Source organism: Calypte anna, chromosome 1 (genome assembly GCF_003957555.1).
Source record: "Calypte anna isolate BGI_N300 chromosome 1, bCalAnn1_v1.p, whole genome shotgun sequence".
Lineage (NCBI taxonomy): Eukaryota > Metazoa > Chordata > Aves > Apodiformes > Trochilidae > Calypte > Calypte anna.
In genome coordinates, this window is record NC_044244.1 from 121606039 (window position 1) to 121625645 (window position 19607).

Genomic DNA, 19607 nt, shown 5'->3' on the forward strand with positions numbered 1-19607 from the left:
CACACGTTTGAGGTGTGAATAAACAAGAAAAACTAATGCTCATAAATCTTTTTGTCAGTGTGAATGAATATCTAAGTTATGACTAATTGTTCTTTCTCATTCAGATGCTTACTTCTGGAAGGTCCTTTTAATGTGTTTCTGATGATGTTCACATTGTTACCTTGTAGCAGGCAGACAAATTTCAGTTGTAGTCAACCACATATGGCAGTGAACTGCCTATGGCCTTGTTTCAATAAATTGTTACAGATCACTCCTCATCCCCAGTATTGTAAAATGTGCTATGAGAACACATTGTTGAAATTCTCTTACCAGGAGGCTGATTTTGATTTCACGGCACTCTAGTTCCATAAAAAAAAAAAAAACAAACCCAACAACTTTATGCAAGCTCTAAAACCAGGCCAAACTGTTTGACTTCTTATTTTTTTTCCCAAAATGGTATTTGATTCTAGGTTTGCTTATTAGTTTGTCTTAACCTTTGTTTTATAGAGAATTAGTTTTGGAAAAAATAAATTTGCAATATTACAGTGTGCTTTTTACTGAGAATCTTGTCCACACTGCAGAGAGCTGTCTGAACAGGAGCTCAAAAGATCTTCAGTAGATGGTGCAGAATTTGAGGTTCTACAGGAATAAGGGGATTTTCTCATGTTGCCATGACGTTATGTTTTGGTTTTGGGTTGGATTTTTGTTTGGTCGGTTTTTTTTGGTTTGTTGGTTTTTTGTTTTTGTGGGTTGATGTTTTGTTCTTTGTGTGTGTTCTGGGTTTTTTTTTGGGGGGGGGATGTATGTTTGTTTGGGTTCTTTTTGGGGGGTAGGTGAACATGTGTTTGGATTTTTATGTAGTTTTGTTGAGTTTAGATGTTGGTGGGGGTTTTTTGTTTGTTTTTTTTTTTCTTTTTTCTTTTTTTCTCTTGAACAGTGATGTTTTGGTCTTAATGCAGGCATTGTCTTTGGACTCAAAAGGTTCCTTGTGCTTTAGTCTGTTAGTAACCAGAAGGACCAGCTGAACCCAGTGTGCTGTGTTAGCATAGCCTGCTGTAGTTGTACTGCAGCATGTATTCACTGCAGGCTTTTCCAAGAACTTGCATACTAAGAAATGGGATATTGATGCATGTAAAAGCCTAGGTAAGCTTTCTTATTTGTCTGGATATTATATCCCAGATCTGCTTTTAGATTTCTCATTTACTGGTAGCTCACCCATGTCTGTCATTCCTCATAGATACAGGCACTTTCTGTTACCCCTTCAGAGATGTAGGATTTACTGCCCAGCTGTGCTGAGTCTCTGGAGTCTCTGTTTTGAATCTCAGGCTCCCCTGTGGTTTCAATGCCAAGGCTCTAGTCTCATGAATATTTTTGATTTATGTTCATCCATCTATCCCACACCAGACAGACATAGTGATACAGACCTTTAAAAAGCTTTAACACAAAATTTTCTTGGATAGCACAGATCTAATGATCAGGGTAAAAACCCTCAGCATTAAGCATCCTCTTCCCCCGTTAGCTCTGTACTCACCTTCAGGCTTATGTGAAAACTAAATGGTTAACTCAGAATCTTTTGCCTGTGTCTCAGCTTTTCTGCATAATATGGGATATTTGTCCTTACCTGTCTGTATAGGTCATCTTCCACTGGCATAAATTATTTTGCTTCAGTTTCCTACTGGAATACTACCCAAGAGCAGAGGAAGTCTTGCTCTGACTGTTTGTGGTTAAATTCCCTCATTTGTGCAACCTCCCATCTTGAACATCTTCCCTGCAGCATTTAACAGTCAACTTTCACATTTATTTCTTTTTCTGTTGTTTAGCAATTTCCTGTTCTCAAAAGCTCAACCTCTTAAAGTAAACTTAGTCTCACAATTTTCCCGAATGTTTTGCTAAATTATTGTTCTCAGACATATCCCACCTGAATGTTTGGAGCCTTCCATCCTATTGGATGTTCAGGCTACCAGGCCTAGGTCAGAGAGCAAATACAGAACTGCTTCTTCTTCTGAAATATTCCTGATGCATAAGCTCTGCCTCCTGGTTACTGTAACACTGACAATTTCATATGAATGGTAAAATATATCTGAATCATGAGCAAATGATCCTTATTTGAATATGTTGATTTTGTCTGTCAATATGTATGGATAGTTTCAGGATTTATTTTAAATGCCATGCAAGAATAAAATTAGTTTTAAGATTATTTTTTTTTAGCACTTTCCTTCTTTCTCTCTCATTTCAGATGTTGCAGTTGTGGACATGAGTGATATTTCCAAGCAGCCATCACTGTTCTACCACCTGGGTGTGCGTGAAAGCTTTAACATGGCTAATAATGTTATACTCTACCATGACACTGATGCTGACACTGCTCAGTCACTCAAAGTAAGGTTCTCATGTCAAAATCTGCTTCATTTCAGAAATATCTTTGTATACCTGGTTGTGCAAATGCTTTGGGTTTTTCTGAAACTTCCTCTAAATGTGATTTCCTGATAGCTACATAACAAAATCATGCTAAGAAAAACAGCTGCTAGCAAAAATGGTAATTATCAGAATAGTATGAAAGGTTATTTGTGAGAGAGGGTCCATAATAATGATACTGATTTTGCTTCAGGTGGTTAAGAGAGTGCAGGTGTCAATATCTCCTTCCTTTCCCTCTTCAATACAGTACATGTAAGAAAAGTGTTATGGCCTTTATAATAATAAAATTTAGGTAAGGACTGAAGCCTACTTCTACTATGGAAACACTGCTCACAGATGAAGCGTGTATCTTCTAGGTACTGAGTAGCTAATACTACAATAATCTTTTTATTACTGTTTGAAGATTCTCACCGAATCTTTTAATAGTCTGGCTGTTCACTTTTATAGTAGGATAATACGTGCCGTACACTTAAGTCCCAGAAATGCTGCTATCAGTGCAAGTAATGTATTGTGGCCATTTCTTTCTCAGTGTAGGTTCTCTTTGTTTCAGAACGCATTTAGACTCTTATCTTCTGTGTCATTATCTTTTGCTGCTTTTAATGTCATCCATTTTCTTGCTACCTTCACCGAGAGCAAGCTTGTTTGCACTTTGTGGTTTATCCTTGTTTTGAGTTACTGCCCCCAACTACTTTATATTTTTCACACCACTACTGTCTACCAGTCCTTTTTTGAATTCTCCAAACTCTCTTAATCCTAGAAGAATATTAAAATAAATATTAATTTTGCATGAGTCTCCTTCTCTTTTCACATAGAAGTTCTATTCTGTCACAGCTTCTCTTTCCTCTTCTCTGCTCTCAATGTCATTGATTTTACTCTGATGTGTCTGCTATCCTATACTTTATTCAGGTGGTGGTCCACTACACATTCATGCTCCATGTGAACAGGAGCCACAAGGACTCAGAGTTGAATCCTTTTGTGCTTTGCTTAAAGACATTATCCATGCATATGGATATGTGCCAAGGCATACTTGCATACCCTCTCTTCCTCTAGATAATTTGGGTAGGCAGGCATACAACTTTTCATCCTGCATGGTTAATACAGTGGACTGCAAAGAAACCTTTCATTTTTATTTTTCATTTTTACCCTTTTTATGCTTTTGCTCAAATGTTCTGATCATCTTGGTTCTTTGACTTTGTGTCAAAGTTTGGGAGGCACAGTCTAGTCATCTTCCATTTGTCTCTAGCCAGTGAGGACCTCTTTGGAGGTTTCTACACTTTGTGCCAAGCACATATGCAAGCACTTGCTCCATATCTAGAGTACTGAATGACCTCCAGAGTTCCATCCATCCATGGGATAGGTCTTCAGATTGTTTGTTACCAGAACTTTTGAGTCTTTTAGGTGTCAGTTCTGGGACTTTTTTTCCAAGGATATAAAGGTCAAGGAGAAGTCTGGGGACCTGGGAACACTGGAACATGACTGTGTCACTTAAGGCTAAAAAAACTGTTAAATGCCATAATTTCTTTTGTGCTAGAAACTCAGTGTCACTGATCTCTTCCTCATCTCCCAGTTGTTTGCATAACCTCCTCAGCTCATGTAGGCCCCTTGCATGTTACTATGGGGTCAGAAATCTTGATTTAAGTTGCTGGAACCAAGTAGAAGAAATCTTCTGGATCAAGAGTTGGAGCAGTTTAAGCAGGACCCTGGGGCATAGTTCAGTCCCACCCTGATGTCCTTGATACCTCTTTTCCAATTGAGCTCCAGTTCAGTGTTGGATACAATTCAAAAATGCTAATACTCCTTTCTTAGGATAGGGATTGTTGTGAAGAGCTGTTGATGACATGTTTAATTTAAAGGTTGGACCACATGATCCTTCAGATCCTTTCCAACCTGGCATTCTGTGATTCTAAGACTGATTCATGGCTTAGGTGCCAGATAGTTCTCAGAAGAGTTTGCTTCTCCCTGCTGAGGTGGATCTTTTTCTGCAGTAGATAAAGTTCTGCTGGACATATTTGCTCAGTCATGTAGACATTAATTTTCAGATACATGATATTTTAGATTTCTAGTCTTTTCATCACACTTGTTCTGTGGTATTTATTTCGCTTAACAAGTTGATCAGTAGTTCTGTTTAGGTTTTGGTACTTTATTATGGAGTTTTGACCATTTTAATTTTTTTGCTGGTGTACCTTTGTTCTCAAGTTTATGAATAATTTGGTCAGGACTTTTTTCCCCTTGCCTTCAAGAAATTTTTATTTTACTTGGGTCTAAGTTGATGTGCATACTAGCCTAAGTTATATAGGCAGTATTAATGACTGCTATTACTTTTACTGGGAAGATCTGTGAAGTACAAGCAGCTTGAGTTTGTATAGCTTACTTCTTAGGGCCCATCCTGAATTGCTTACAAGATTTGTTTCTTCAGTATAGGTGTCTGCATGTATATATACCAATTATTTTTATTGGTAATAATGATTCCCAGTAAAAAATGAATACAAATTTTTATTCTTTCTCTTTTTTTTTTCCCTCCAGGATATGGTATCTCAGAAAAACACAGTAAGTATTGAATCCACATTAATTTTAAAATACAAAATGAAGACACTACATTTGAAGCAAATCTAATAGCAAAGCTATATATGTTCTATGTTATTGAAGGAAGTCTGTATTGTCTATATATAGTTCAAACTAGTGGTAATCTTGTTGATTTCCAAAAATTTCCAAAAATTAAAAATAACTTTTCTTTCTAAGTTCGTTCTTAAGGTCTAGCTAAATGCCACTATTTATGTTATATTTGTAGGTTGATAGATCAAAATGTAAACTCAGAAATTCGAAGTCTCTCCTTGCCTCTACCTCTTCCACCCAGTTGTGCTAATATATGTGTGCGTGTGTGTGTGTGTGTGTGTGATGCCTGGATAGGCCTTACTCTTTTAACTCAATCACCTTTGGCTACTGTATCCCCATCCTTTTTCTCACAAATTCACAGATTTTATTTAGGAATGCAAAAGCTTATTTCCCAAAGTAAAAACATTCTTACCCTTAGTGCACATAACATTAAATAAGTAAGTAACTAGGGTAAAATTTAGTGGCTTCTTTAGACTTATTGCAATATGCCATGGTGTCTTGGACAGATCTATTATGTCATGCATCACATCCTGTCAGTGGTTATTGTCATTAAATATTCTAAACTGTTATTCTGAGGACCACTGAATTTGCAAAAATCTTAAACTTGCTTTTAGTCCTTTCTGTTTCCTTATATTCACCATATACTTTTATTTTCTTCTGAAGAATATAGACTAGCAGTAAATTAGTGAAATGTTTTTAAAGTTCGCTAATAATTGGAAATAGAACTAGAAGAGATAATGCATTACACAGCAGTTTATTTTGAACTGCATTTATACTTGGCCAGAGTGATGCATGGAGGCTAAAGATAGATCAGGCTGAGCACATGAGTAAATCCAGGTCATTTTCCTGTCTGTCTTGGTGATCTCTGAACTACTTTCACCCGTGGAGGGTGAGCTGCGTGTGCTGATCTATAGCTCTGTAAAGGGTGGCTTCAGAACGAGGCAGATTTGCTTCTGAATGCAATTGTTCACCAGTTCGTTGATGAGCACACTGTCACAAACAATGTTTTCCCCTCCAGAGGTACAGGGAGAATTTATGACCCAGTCAGGTGGTGGTTCTTCTGGAAATATAGTAAAGGCAAAGAGAATGGTGGCAAGTTTAGCCTAGGCCATCAGGTTTGCAGCCTGCAATCTTTTCTTTTGTCACATTCTTTCTCCCACACATGGAAGTATCCTGTGTCCAGTTCTGGGCCCCTCAGTTTAGGAAGGATATTGAGGTCCTGGAGCGGGTCCAAAGGAGGGCAACCAGGCTGGTGAAGGGAGTCGAGCACAGACCCTATGAGGAGAGGCTGAGGGAGCTGGGGCTGTTCAGCCTGAAGAAGAGGCGGCTCAGAGGAGACCTCATCGCTCTCTACAACTCCCTGAAAGGAGGCTGGAGCCAGGGGGGGGTTGGTCTCTTTTCCCAGGCAACTCTCAGCAAGACAAGAGGGCACGGTCTCAAGTTGTGCTGGGGGAAGTTTAGGTTAGATATTAGAAAGAATTTCTTTACGGAGAGGGTGATCAGGCATTGGAATGGGCTGCCCAGGGAAGTAGTGGATTCTCCATCCCTGGAGGTATTTAAAAAGAGACTGGATGTGGCACTCAGTGCCATGGTCTAGCAACCGCAACGGTGGTTCAAGGGTTGGACTCGATGATCTCTGAGGTCCCTTCCAACTCAGCCAATTCTATGATTCTATGGTTCTATTCACCTTTATGTGGAAAAGAACAAAAGATGAGTCTGGTGACATGGTTTCTTTTGTGTTATTTGAAGTAGTTCATGTTCTATTTTATTAGATAATTGTAGTCCAGTGTTACATTCTTTTATCAGTTTTTTTAGTTAGCAATTGCAACAAATTAATTAACATGCTAAATAGTGAATGGATTGAAACTGTTTTTTCTACATTAGAGTAGACTTTAAATAGACAATGGCTTAAATGCACTCTTCAGTAGAGTTTGGAGATGCGTTGAGAAGAAGATAGATACTCGATCCTCTAAGCCTTCCTCCACCGCAGAAGTAGCCACAGAAATACTATTGCTGATTTTATGAAGTCTGCTACAAGTTTTGTGTCCACACATCTGCACTGTGCATGAGGGAAAGGAGACAACTGAGATTTCTACCAGGCACAAAGCACCATTTTTCCAGCAGCAGGAGTGAAACTTCCTGTGCAGGCCACTGTAGCTAGGGGCTTTCTTCAGGATTTCCCTACCCTCACCTTTGCTATTTATCCTGCAAATCTCAAGTCAGCTACAAAAGTGCAAAAAATATCATAGCATAGAATAGATGTGGAGCCATGTTAAAGATACAGAGAAGATGAATATCTAGCATGTGCTTTGTGTTAATTTTCTTTTATGTATTACAAGTAAGCCTTGAAAAAAATAGATGTTTTTCCTTGTAATGAAACTGTTGTGGTAATTCAGCATCAGGGAGGAGGCAAGAGTAAGGAAACTGCTGAAAACAATGCATAGAAAAAAAGGTCAGCAATTCATTTGGGATTTGGCCTAAGTGTAGCTGATCTAACAGTGAAAATTATACATCAGTGTGCTGTGGTGGTGCAAGTCTGAGAGATTTAATAGTTTACTGTCTAAAAAAAGAGTGTAAGAGGAGTTCCTACTCCAGTGTAAGAGTATTTCCTTCCTTCTGTCATTCAATAGTGAAGTTTTCAGGAAATAAGATAAGATGTGGAATGTGATTCAGTTCTACTTGACTCCCCCAAGCAAGTAATTAAAATTCTCTATTGATAATTTATTGCACACCAGGATACAAAAGGAAGAATTACTGACCATGGGAGTTCAGTTCCCAAGAAAGAATTGCCCTGGCATGAAATTCAAGGTCAAGGTTCTATGTCCAGTCAGTTATATTTTCTTCTGTAGATCTCCTTTGAGCTTTGTGGACTACCTTCTGCTAATTTTATTTAGTGTATATGCACATCTTCCTAGTGTCTGTCAAAATTATCATCAGTAAAATAAATTGCAAACATGCAGTCTTTGTTTCCTGTGTCACTATGAAAAAATCAGGGTAGAAGAGAATAAATTTTTCTGTGGAAATTGGTCTTGTGATTTGGAGTGTCTTTAGATGTCAGATAAACACTGATTTATTGAGGAAATGAAACCCTAAGGGTTTTCAAAAGCAAAAACCTCTTAAAAATACTATTCTCCCAATCACTGTAGTAGACAAAATCCACAGGAAAATTTTTGTATTCAATGCAATTCTTTGTTGCTTTGGCAGGGAAGTTGGACTAGAGGTCCCTCCTAACCCCTAGTATTCTGTGATTCTATGATTAGGCTTGATTTTTTAATTTTATTTTTTTTTTTTTTTTTTCAATTGGGAAATTTACTCTCCTTCTACAGAATGTTAAGGAATGGTGCATAAAAAAATCACCAATGGAGTGAAGGAGAGAGTGCACAAGGGACTTCTTTAAAACTGCTGGAGTCAGGAAGCAAAATGTACCTCTGGCAATAGTTCTAGCATTGGTTCCACCTGGTTTGAGACACACGCTTTGATACATTCTGTTGGCTTGAATGTGACACTGAGAATAGGAACTTCCCACTCTGGGGAAAAAAAAAAAAAAAGGCAATTATAGGACATGAGAAGAAAGATTAAATAGTTAATTTTTCTTTAGTTGATGGTATGCCTGAAGAAATTTGAATAACCCTGTTAATTGCTTGTGGGAAGGTATTTAAAGGAAAGTAATCTGGCTATTAAACCGAAAGGTTTATTATAGTATTCTTAGGCCTTTGGGTCTGAAGTACTTTCAGAGCTTTTTTTTTTTTTTTTCCCATTAAATCCTGTAGCAGCTCTAATAGTAACCAGATAATAATGTCTGGGCCATGGAGGAGTCATTATCAAAAATTCTTATGGATCTACAGGGAGTAGGTAGGCAATTTATCCTTGCCACAAGGAATCTTTACGTTGAAAAATAACCTTCTATTGTAATTGGCAGTAAGTCTTTTCGAAGTTTCGGTAGCTGTATAAATTAGACTGTACCTGCTATTTCAATGCAATGAACATTGAAGAAAACAAAACAGAAAGATTTTAGTGCTTGCACTCAAATTATCCAAGTTACTATCCCCAGTGGATTGAAATGAGAGCCAAGACTCTAAAGTATGATTACATTATACGACTTTAATAATTCAAAGAAGTAATGTTGCAGAGTAGCTTTCCATTTTTTATTTTCTGATTTATTTTTTTTACAATATATAAAATTCTGTATAGCATGATAATTTATGTTCATTTAATTAAATATTTCTAATAAAGCCTGGAGCAGCAGAAGTATTAAAGGAGTTTCCTAAGGCACAGAAAAAAAAGAGAAGAAAGAATGTCTTACAGACTATCATTTCCTGGTTGACAAGAAGATGACCATGAGCCAGCAATGTGCCCTTGTGGCCAAGAAGGCCAATGGCATCCTGGGGTGCATTAGAAAGGGTGTGGTTAGTAGGTCAAGAGAGGTTCTCCTCCCCCTCTATTCTGCATTGGTGAGGCCGCACCTGGAGTATTGTGTCCAGTTCTGGGCCCCTCAGTTCAAGAAGGACAGGGAAGTGCTTGAAAGAGTCCAGCGCAGAGCTACTAAGATGATTAAGGGAGTGGAACATCTCCCTTATGAGGAAAGGCTGAGGGAGCTGGGTCTCTTTAGTTTGGAGAAAAGGAGACTGAGGGGTGACCTCATCAATGTTTTCAAGTATGTAAGGGGTGAGTGTCAGGGAGATGGAGTTAGGCTTTTCTCAGTGATGACCAGTGATAGGACAAGGGGTAATGGGTGTAAATTGGAGCACAGGAGGTTCAAGTTGAATATTCGGAAAAATTTTTTTACTGTAAGGGTGACAGAGCCCTGGAACAGGCTGCCCAGGGGGGTCGTGGAGTCTCCTTCACTGGAGACATTCAAAACCCGTCTGGACACGTTCCTATGTGATGTACTCTAGGTGGCCCTGCTCTGGCAGGGGGGGTTGGACTAGATGATCTTTCGAGGTCCCTTCTAACCCCAAGGATTCTATGATTCTATGATTTTTCTGTGTGGGGAAGAGTAGTACAAAGGCAGTTGGTAACCTGATAAATATTACCTTGAATTTCTCTACTCATGAAATATGCTACTCTTACTAATGATATACTGAAAACTAAGGCTTTTAGAATTCATCTATGAAAGATTTTATGGAAAAGTTACTGTCTCAAGGGATGCATTTCTGTAGTGGTTGGATTAAGTTATCTAATTAGATAGTGAATCTGATAGGTTCATAAAAGAAAGATGTGAAAGCACCTTAGTGGTGCAACAAGGAGATGTATAGACAAATAAATCATATAGACAGAGAAATCTCACAGTCTGGGTGGCAAAGTATTGAACTGACTTTTGGCCTTGTAAATACAAATTTGCTGTATGTATCTATTTTCATTTTCTGTTGTTTCTTTAATAATTTCTCTGTTCATGTTTCATGTCTGTCTTTTTTTATTCTCGTGCTGTTTTGTGATGGTGTTTTACTCTCTGTTATTTTATTTCACTTTGGAGTAGGTTGCCAACAGCAAAGCTTTTCTTCCGGTTCAAGTACCTCCCGAATACCACAGTGGTAATCTGATAGGCAAAGTATGTATCACTTTAAATCTGCTTTCTGTTGAATAGATATAGTATCTAGCTACTGGGTTTCAAGGCATTTAAAAATGTATAAGGCTGCTTTAAGAATAGTGCTTGCCAGGGCCTTTCTTTCCTTCAAAGGGATTGTAATCTTAGGGTGCTCATTCTTTGCAAGATAGAGCCCAGGCATTTAGTATGTTTGGCTTGAGATAACCTCTCTTCACAGTCTTTACATTAAAATACTGCATATATTCAGCTTCAGAAGAGGAAGTGGCTTTTAAAGGTTTGTAATTTCTTATACCTGTATAGCAAGATGAATAGGAATGTGGTGTCACAGAAAACTACTGTGAAAACCTTAATTCTTAAGGCAAGGGTGGATTAAACTCTTTGAAAACTCAAGAGTTAGTGGCTTCTTTGAGTGAATGCAATTCATTCTCTGTTATCCTATGTATTTTCCTTTGTAAGGTAAGCACCCCTAATACTCTTAAGGCTGGAGTAGGTGGCAAAATTAACTGCATGGCTCAAGTAAAATAATTGCACAATTAGCTGTGCAGGCATAATTCCTCTTTAAAAATGCAGATATTTTACTCAATATTATTATTATTTGAAAAAAAAAACCTTATAATTCTAGTGTAGTTGCACTGGAGTAACTGTAGCAGTGCAATTTAGTAAAATGTTTATGTTATTAAGGTGAAAAGTTTACTTTTAATAGTATTAAGAAAATATTTAGGGGTATTTTAACAACCCAAATTTCTATTTGGCTGTCTTGCATGGAGCCTAAAAGCGTCTTATGTGATCCTAACTCTTTTTAACCTTTCAGCAAAGGCATGGGGCTGTGCTTAATACTTTTAATAATTTTCCACTGAAGACCAGGTCCTTCTCTCAACTTGCTTAGAGTAACTTCCTATTTTTAAAAATATCTTCCTAAAGTTTTGGATCTTTTTGTGACAGATTTTAAAGTGTTAATGAATACAAAAATGTCATTGCTGGCATACTGGGCATACATCATTTACTGGAAGATAAGCTATTGAGAGATTACTTGTTTCCTCATACTGCTTGGGTATTTGTATTTTTAACTTAAGAATTTATCAAAATAAGACAAAAATAGTTTAACTACCAATCCTGAAATAAACCAACTCATCATACGGTCTTTATAAGGTAGGAAATTGTAGTTCTACTGAGTTATAATACAAGCCATAACTTATAGATTATATATATTTTAATCTAAAGTTATTATATGTTCATTCATACCTGTGTTATCTTAAAACCAATAGTTGATTTATGATGGGACAGTAATTTTCAGAATTAAAAGCTTTTGGGGTCAGAGACTAGCATCTTCAGTAGACTATCTGACAAAGTACAGGTGATTTTCAACCATCTCTAGCCTTTGATAGTGTAAGAAAAACAGATGGGCAGAACTGGCATACTCATTTATGTAATGAGGTAAGACAGACTCCCTTAGGCCACGCACACTGTATGAAGGGGCTTTGTAATTTATTCTATATAAATATTGGACAGAATATACATATATATATATAAATATTGGACAGAAGAAGCTAGAAAACTGGAGCTGGTTGCTTTTCAAGCAAGGCATTGCTCAAATATGTGCAGAGTTCCTGACTTTTGCACACAAAAATGTGTCATGGATAAAAATGTGCTTTTAATTGCATGGATTTCATTATCCAAAAAACAGCGAGTCAAATAGATGAGGTGTTGGCTGAATAAGATTAATACAGTGTTTCATGCGTGTGATTTTTTTTTTTTCTGAAAATTGCTTTTCTTTTTCAGTAGATAACTGCAGCTCTCTTTGTGTCATAAGATACTTTCAAATTGGATTTTTTTTTTCAATTGCATGAAGAGCTAATTCACTGTTACAGGTTTCATAATAGAGTTTATACACAAGATGTTTTTGTGTTGCATTGAACTCTTTTTATTTGAACAAAGCTGAGAATAAATTGCTTTAGCACACTGCTAGTTTAGGTTGCAAGTTTTCTGACTTCTTTAGGAGGAAGTAAAGATAATATTACAACAGATAATTGATACTGTTACAACAGAGATACTGTACTCCAGTGTGTTTATCTATTAGATGTAATGGTTATGTAAAATGATAATGTAAAATTTTAAATCCTTGCTGATACAGCTTTCATACAGGATCATGCTGATCCTTGCTTTCATCTTTTGTAGCAATTACATGCCTTTTCTCTGAACAGGTTATTTCTCTTGTCTAGGTTTTTTAATGTATATAAAAATATCTAATCTTCATATCAATTTTTCCATCATGTCAGCATTCATCCATTGTTCAAGATTACTTTTATGGCTTTACTGCAGGTTTAATTGATATATAAAAAAATCAAAGTTATGATTTTGGTGTATTTGATATCTTGATATCTCCAAGATAGTGGTTGAGGGGTGTTTAGTGGTAGTTGATTGTGCTGGAAGTACCATACTCACCCATACTTCAGTGTTCCCATCTAGTTACTCTGAAATGCAAAGTTTACTTTTCTTATAAACAGCAAAGAATTGTCATAGCTCAAAATGGAATACAGGTGCTTCTGGTAACTACGGAAGGTTTTGCAGTTGTCTTTTTTCTAGGGCTCTTGCTCAGAAGCTGAACTGACCTTGCTGGCTTAGTGCTCTAAATAACATTTCCTATTTCTTCTTTCAGCCCCCTGATCATGTTTATACTTTTTATGTTGCACATTAAGGATTTTTGGATTTACTTCTGGAATTTTGTGTTAAAGGTTTAATATATATTACAAAACATTTCAAAGTTTCATTGGGTTTTTTTGGTTGGTTTGTGGATGCTTAGTAGGCTCCTCTGAATTAAACATTTCCATAAAGTCCTTCCAATGTCTGCATTTTGTATTTCTCTTTGTGGAGAGCTCTGTCTCATGTCTTTCCTAGCACAGTCAGCCTAAAGGATTCAGGTACATCTCTGACTCAAAAAAATTGGGAGAAGAGGTTAGTTTGTAACTGTTAGACCCTAACATGGTAAAAAAATGAACGCTTTTGTTGTATTGTCTCTTAACAGATCTAATCCCTTATTCATCACCCTTGTTAATTTTTCTAACTCTTTTGCTCAGAAAATTCTTTGGTTTTAATGCTTGCAAATCATGTGTTAAACTGTGCTAAAGCTTCATAGTGCACCAGCCCTAATCTAGCTGTTCATTCTGACAGTAGAAGACTAAGTGTATGCACAAGCATATTCCCACTTTCATTTGTTTTCTAAACTGTGTCTGTTTTTCTTTTAGGCTTCCAGTGGCAATTATTATTTTATTCCATACATTGTCACTCCTTGTGCTGATTACTTTTGCTGTGAAAGTGATGCCCAACGAAGAGCTTCAGAGTATATGCAACCCAGTTGGGATAATATCCTGGGGCCACTTTGTGTCCCACTGGTGGACAAGTTTATCAGCCTTCTTAAGGATGTTCATGTTACATCATGGTAATATTACAACACAAGCACCTCTGGAATGTTTGATACTCTCTTTTTTACTGTTATGAAAAATACAGGGTCACTGATAGCTTTGTGGTTTTGTTTTTGTTTCTTCTCTCCTTTTTTCTGCACTTAACATAGTGTTGAAAGAAACTACTAACTTTACTGCTTCCTGCAGTGATGTTCTAGAGCTGCTGAGGTTAACTAACCAGTATTGTACTGGAAAGTGATTTATGGTTACTTTCTGAAATACTAGTAGGCAAAGTTATTCCATGGATATAAGGTAAAAACTGCTTAAGTATAAATTACAGTGCATAAGGCTGCAGTAGGAGATAAGATCACAGCCTATTCATAGTGCTCTAAGCCAAAAGCTGTTCTATTCTCTACCCAGAGAAGTGTATATATATTTGGCAGAGATGGGCAATTGAATGTAACTTCCATGGTCTGGGGTTTTTGTTTTGTTTTGGTTTTGTTTTTTGTAATTTTAATATTAACCTTCTGATCTTGCCTTACTAACATGGTACTTACTGTTCAGGCACTTCTACAATGGACTGTTGGAGTTTTGAGGTTTGGGGCTGGAGATGGAAATATCTCATTCTTGATTAGTCCCCTTATACTCTACAGCTAGTCTGGTTTTGTTTGTATTTCTGGAAAACACCAGGAGAGACTGGGCTTCCGAGCTGTTTTTTCACAGTGTCTGAGGCATGAAGTAGCACTGAGGGCCCTCAGATTGCTTTTTCTTTCTCCAGTGAAAGGCTCACCTTTAAAAAAAAAGCCTTTTTTTCACCTGGTCCTACTCTTAAGATCCCATAGATGACCCTTGTTCCTTACACCTCCATCCATGGCAGGTCTGCTGTTTTCTGGCACCTTGCTGAATGGTCACTGGGATGCTTGAAGAAGCACAAGATCCCTCCTGCTTCTCCAAAGCAGTGCTAGAGGAAAGCCTACATGCACGCAACACAAGGCCCACTTTGAGGAAAGGAACAAGAGGAGTGGCAGAAACTCAGTAAAGTTTCTGAGAGGAGCTATGAGAGGAGAGCTGAGGAGAGCTATGTTTGGCAGTGCACACTCATGAAACTGGTAGCACAGTTCATCCTGGTAGTATTATGTTTTGAGAGCACTAAGTGTTTGTGTCACTTTGAAATGATACTCTCAGCACCACTTTTCCTGAGTGTATAATTAAGTATGTATTGTTTCATAAGAAATATCTAACAGTCTTCTTCCCATATGTCCATCTTTTATATTTTTTAGTGCCTACTACAAAGAAACACTGCTAAATGATATTAGAAAAGCTAGAGAGAAGTATCAAGGAGATGAACTTGCTAAAGAGCTGGCCAGGATTAAGCTTCGAATAGATAATACTGAAGTGCTGACTTCTGATATTGTCATAAACCTGCTTCTTTCTTACAGAGATATTCAGGTATGTTCCTAAAGACTAAGGAGACTATTTTACCATGAGATTTTGGCTCCTGTTCTTCTATATTTTGTTGGTTGTTAAACAGTGATCCAAAGGTGACAGTAAACTGTTGCATTACTTAACAATCTGTTTGGAAACTTTAGGAGCTGAGCAATACATCCACTTTTCCCTCTCCTGACAATATATATATATTATTTATATTATTATAGTCAAATATATTTAGAAACTAAGAAAATGGAGTTGTTGTGACCATAGTACTAAACAGAGGTGCTCAAGTTGAGAACTATCACTCAAAATACCTATCACCTCTCCCTTCTGAGCTGGGGTGTGATCACTCAAACTGTCCAGAGTAATTCAGTCACTTGGGCAGTAGCGTTGAGGTGAGGAAGAGCCAGGTACAGACATGGATAGACAAGATCCCTGTTTAATTCCTTACACAGTGTGTGTGGCTGTTACACTGATTCCTCTAGGAAAAGTCAGCTGAGATACTGTCTAGTAGTCATGATCCATTTTAGTCTAGTGATGCTTTCATCTGCCTTACTTCTTTTATCTTCTTTCTTTTTTTCTTCTTAATTCATACCAGGACTATGATGCTATGGTGAAACTGGTAGAAACACTTGAAATGCTTCCTACCTGTGATCTGGCTGATCAGCACAACATTAAATTTCATTATGCTTTTGCGTTGAATCGGTAAGGATGATTGATGGAGGTTTTTTCATTTTATTGCTGTTCCATATGGTCTTATATATAAATTTATAGTGCAGATAATATCACATTCTTTTCCCTTTCTGCACAGACTTGTATTTACTGGTCATTTTTCCTTAATCCCATACTTCCTGTATACCACCAAGACAGCTTGTAACATTTAAAATGCTTGTTTCCAAACCCCATCTTTTGTCACCAGCCTGACAAATGTGGATCTGTTCCAAAGGCCACCTGAGTAATTGTGAAAAATTCTGTTGATACTAATGGGTTCTTGGTCAGGCTGAGATTGTTTATTCTGAGTCACTGATTATTCTGAACATTTTGAAAACAGAGTGATGGGCGATTTATTGAACTAATAGGTAACAAGCATTGCTTGATCCATGAATACACATTCATGACACAGCTTCCTTGAAAGTCTGACAGATGATCTGGACGTACAGGCATGAAGATGGAATAGGAAGCACAGAAATATTCTTGACCTCTTCTAGTTAGCTATAGATTTTTGTAGTATCTTTGTATAATAGTTATTTCTTAAAAAATCATATTACAGTTGTATTGTAGAAATAAATTTTATACGGATGAAATAACATGTAATAATCAAAGTTACTGGCTAGATGCAATGCACACACTATTTAAAATTGTGTCACCTCTATCCCTGGATAAATGATGGAGTGGCTCATTTTGGAGATCATCTCTAAGCACACGAGGAGAACAATGTTATCAAGAGTAGTCAGCATGCATTTACAAAGGTAAAATCATGCTTGACTAATCTGATAGCCTTCTATGATATTGTGACTGAATGGGTAGATGCAGGGAGACCAGTGGATGTAGTCTACCTTGACCTTAGCAAGGCTTTTGACAGTCTCCCAGAACATCCTTGTGAGCAAGCTCACAAAATGTGGAATAGAAAAACCTGCAGTGAGATGGATTAAGAACTGGCTACGCAATAGAGCCCAAAGAGTGGTGATCAATGGTGCAGAGTCCAGGGGGAGACCTGTGACTGATGGAGTCCCCCACTGATCAGTGCTGGGTCCAGTCCTGTTCAGCATCTTTATCAACAACCTTGATGGTGGGACAGAGTGTCTTCTCAGCAAGTTTGCTGATGACACAAAGCTGGGAGGAGTGGCTGACACACCAGGAGGCTGTGCTGCCATTCAGAGGGACCTAGGCAGGCTAGGGAGTTGGACAGGGAAAAATTTAATGAATTACAACAAGGGCAAGTGTAGAGTCTTACATCTGGGTAGGAACAATCCCAAGAACCAGTACAGGATGGAGAGTAAGTTCTTGGAGAGCAGTGAAGGAGAAAGGGACCTGGGGGTGCTAGTAGATGGAAGGATGACCATGAGCCAACAATGTGCCCTTGTGCCATCCTGGGGTGCATTAGGAGAGGGGTAGCTGGTAGGTGGAGTGAGGTTCTCCTCCCTCTACTCTGCCCTGGTGAGGCCACATCTGGAATATTGTGTGCAGTTCTGGGCCCCTCAGTTCAAGAAGGAGAGGGAACTGCTTGAAAGAGTCCAGAGCAGAGCCTCTAAGATGATAAGGGAGTGGAACATCTCCCTTATGAGGAAGGGCTGAGGGAGCTGGGTCTCTTCAGCTTGAAGAATGAGGGGTGACTTCATAAATACTTATATATTCATAAATGACAAGTGCCAGGAAGATGGTACCAGTCTCTTCTCAGTTATGCCCAGTGATAGGACAAGAGGCAACAGATACAAAGTTGAACATAGGAGGTTCCATATAAACACAAGGAAAAAATTTTTTACTGTAAGGGTGACAGAGCACTGGACCAGGCTGCCCAGGGAGGTTTTGAACTCTCCTTCTCTGGAGACATTCAGAACCCATCTGGACGTGTTCCTGTGTGACCTGCTCTGTAGGTGACCCTGCTCTGGCAGGGGGGTTGGACTCAGTGATCTTTTGAGGTCCCTTCTGACCCCTAACTTTTTGTGGTTCTGTGACCTGCAGTCTTAACTAAAAATTATCAGTGGGCAGTATCAGGATGGCATACATTGTAAGCATTAAGAACATAATAATGCAGCTTGAAAGGCTGTTCCTGTGGCATTTTGTAGAAAGCAGTAATAAGCCTACTGCCATTTGACGGTTTTGTCAGACCTAGAAGTAAATGCAAAATGATTTCTTAGAAAAATATTAGTTATCACTGCATCAGTTCTGTGTCAAAGAGAAATCTTGTCACAGCATTTTATAGACTGTATGCTCTAAAAAAATTAATCATTCTCATTCAACCAAGTGCAACATCATACACCTATGGGCAAGGATGGCGGTACATGCCAACAGGAAAATTCAAAGAAAACGGTGATGTTTTGAAAAGGATCATCACAGAATCACAGTTTGGGTAGGAAGGGACTTTAAAAATCTTCTATTTTCAACCCTCCTGCATAGGCAGGGACACCTACCACTGAAGGGGAGTTAGTCAAAGCCCCTTCCAAGCTGGTCTTGAACTCTTCCAGAGATGAGGTATCCACAGTTTCCCTGGGAAACCCATCCCAGTGTCTCACCACCCTAAATAATTTCTTCCTAATATCTAAGCTAAATCTGCCACCTTTGGTGGATTGAAACCATTACCCCTTGTCCTATCCCCAAGCACCCTTGTAAAAGTCCCTCCCCAGCTTTCCTGTAGTCCCTTCAGGTATTGGAAGGCTGCTATAAGGTCTCCCCAGATCCTTCTAATCTTCAGGCTGAACAACCCCAACTTTCTCAGTCCATCCTTATAGGAAAGGTGCACCAGCCTTTTTACCATCTCCATGGCCTACTCTGGACTTGCTTCAACAGCTCTATGTCCTTCTTTTGTGTTCCCCTGTGAAGGGACTTCAGACCCTGACATAGTACTACCAGTGGGGTCTCATGAAAATGGAGTAGAGGAGGAGAATCACCTACCTCAACCTTCTGGCCTTGAACTTCTTTTGATGTTTCCCAGGACACAGTTGGCTTCCCAGGCTGCAGGTGCGCATTGCTGGCTCATGTTGAGCTTCTTATAAAAAAGCACCCGTCAGGGCTGTTCTCAATCCGTTATCTTTCCAGCATGTATGTGTGCATGGGATTACCCCAACACAGGTGAAGGACCTTGCACTTGGCCTTGTTTACTTCATGATATTGGCACAGGACCACCTCTCAATCCTCTCAAGGTCCCTCTGGATGGTCTCCCTTCTCTCCAGTATGGTGACCACACCACACAGCCTGGTGACAGTCATCACAAACTTGCTGAGGATTCATGCTAATGCACTGCCCATGTCTCCAACAAAAATGTTAAACAGCACTGTTTCCATTACTGATCCTTGAGAAACACCACTCATCACTGGTCTCCATCTGGTCATCAACTTGTTGACCACTACTTTTTGTGATCATCTTTATCCACTGAGCGGTCTTTTCATCAAATCCATATCTTTCCAATTTAGAGACCAGGATATCATGCAGGACAGTGCCAAATGCCTTGCACAATTCAGATAGATGACATCAGTTGCTCTCCCCTTGTCCTTGTAACCTCATAGTAAAAG

General features: G+C 38.4%; 1 protein-coding gene across 2 annotated transcripts in view; it reads left to right on the top strand.

Moving 5' to 3' along the window:
* The window catches only part of MAP3K15 (mitogen-activated protein kinase kinase kinase 15), an 86406-nt gene that overhangs the window by 22860 nt on the left and 43939 nt on the right, over positions 1-19607 (top strand). For both annotated transcript variants that reach the window (XM_030469437.1, XM_030469439.1), the window contains exons 2-7: positions 2216-2355; positions 4915-4938; positions 10481-10552; positions 13792-13985; positions 15228-15396; positions 15977-16083. In XM_030469437.1, coding sequence (XP_030325297.1) covers positions 2216-2355; positions 4915-4938; positions 10481-10552; positions 13792-13985; positions 15228-15396; positions 15977-16083 — 706 coding nt within the window. The remainder of the gene's footprint in view (positions 1-2215; positions 2356-4914; positions 4939-10480; positions 10553-13791; positions 13986-15227; positions 15397-15976; positions 16084-19607) is intronic.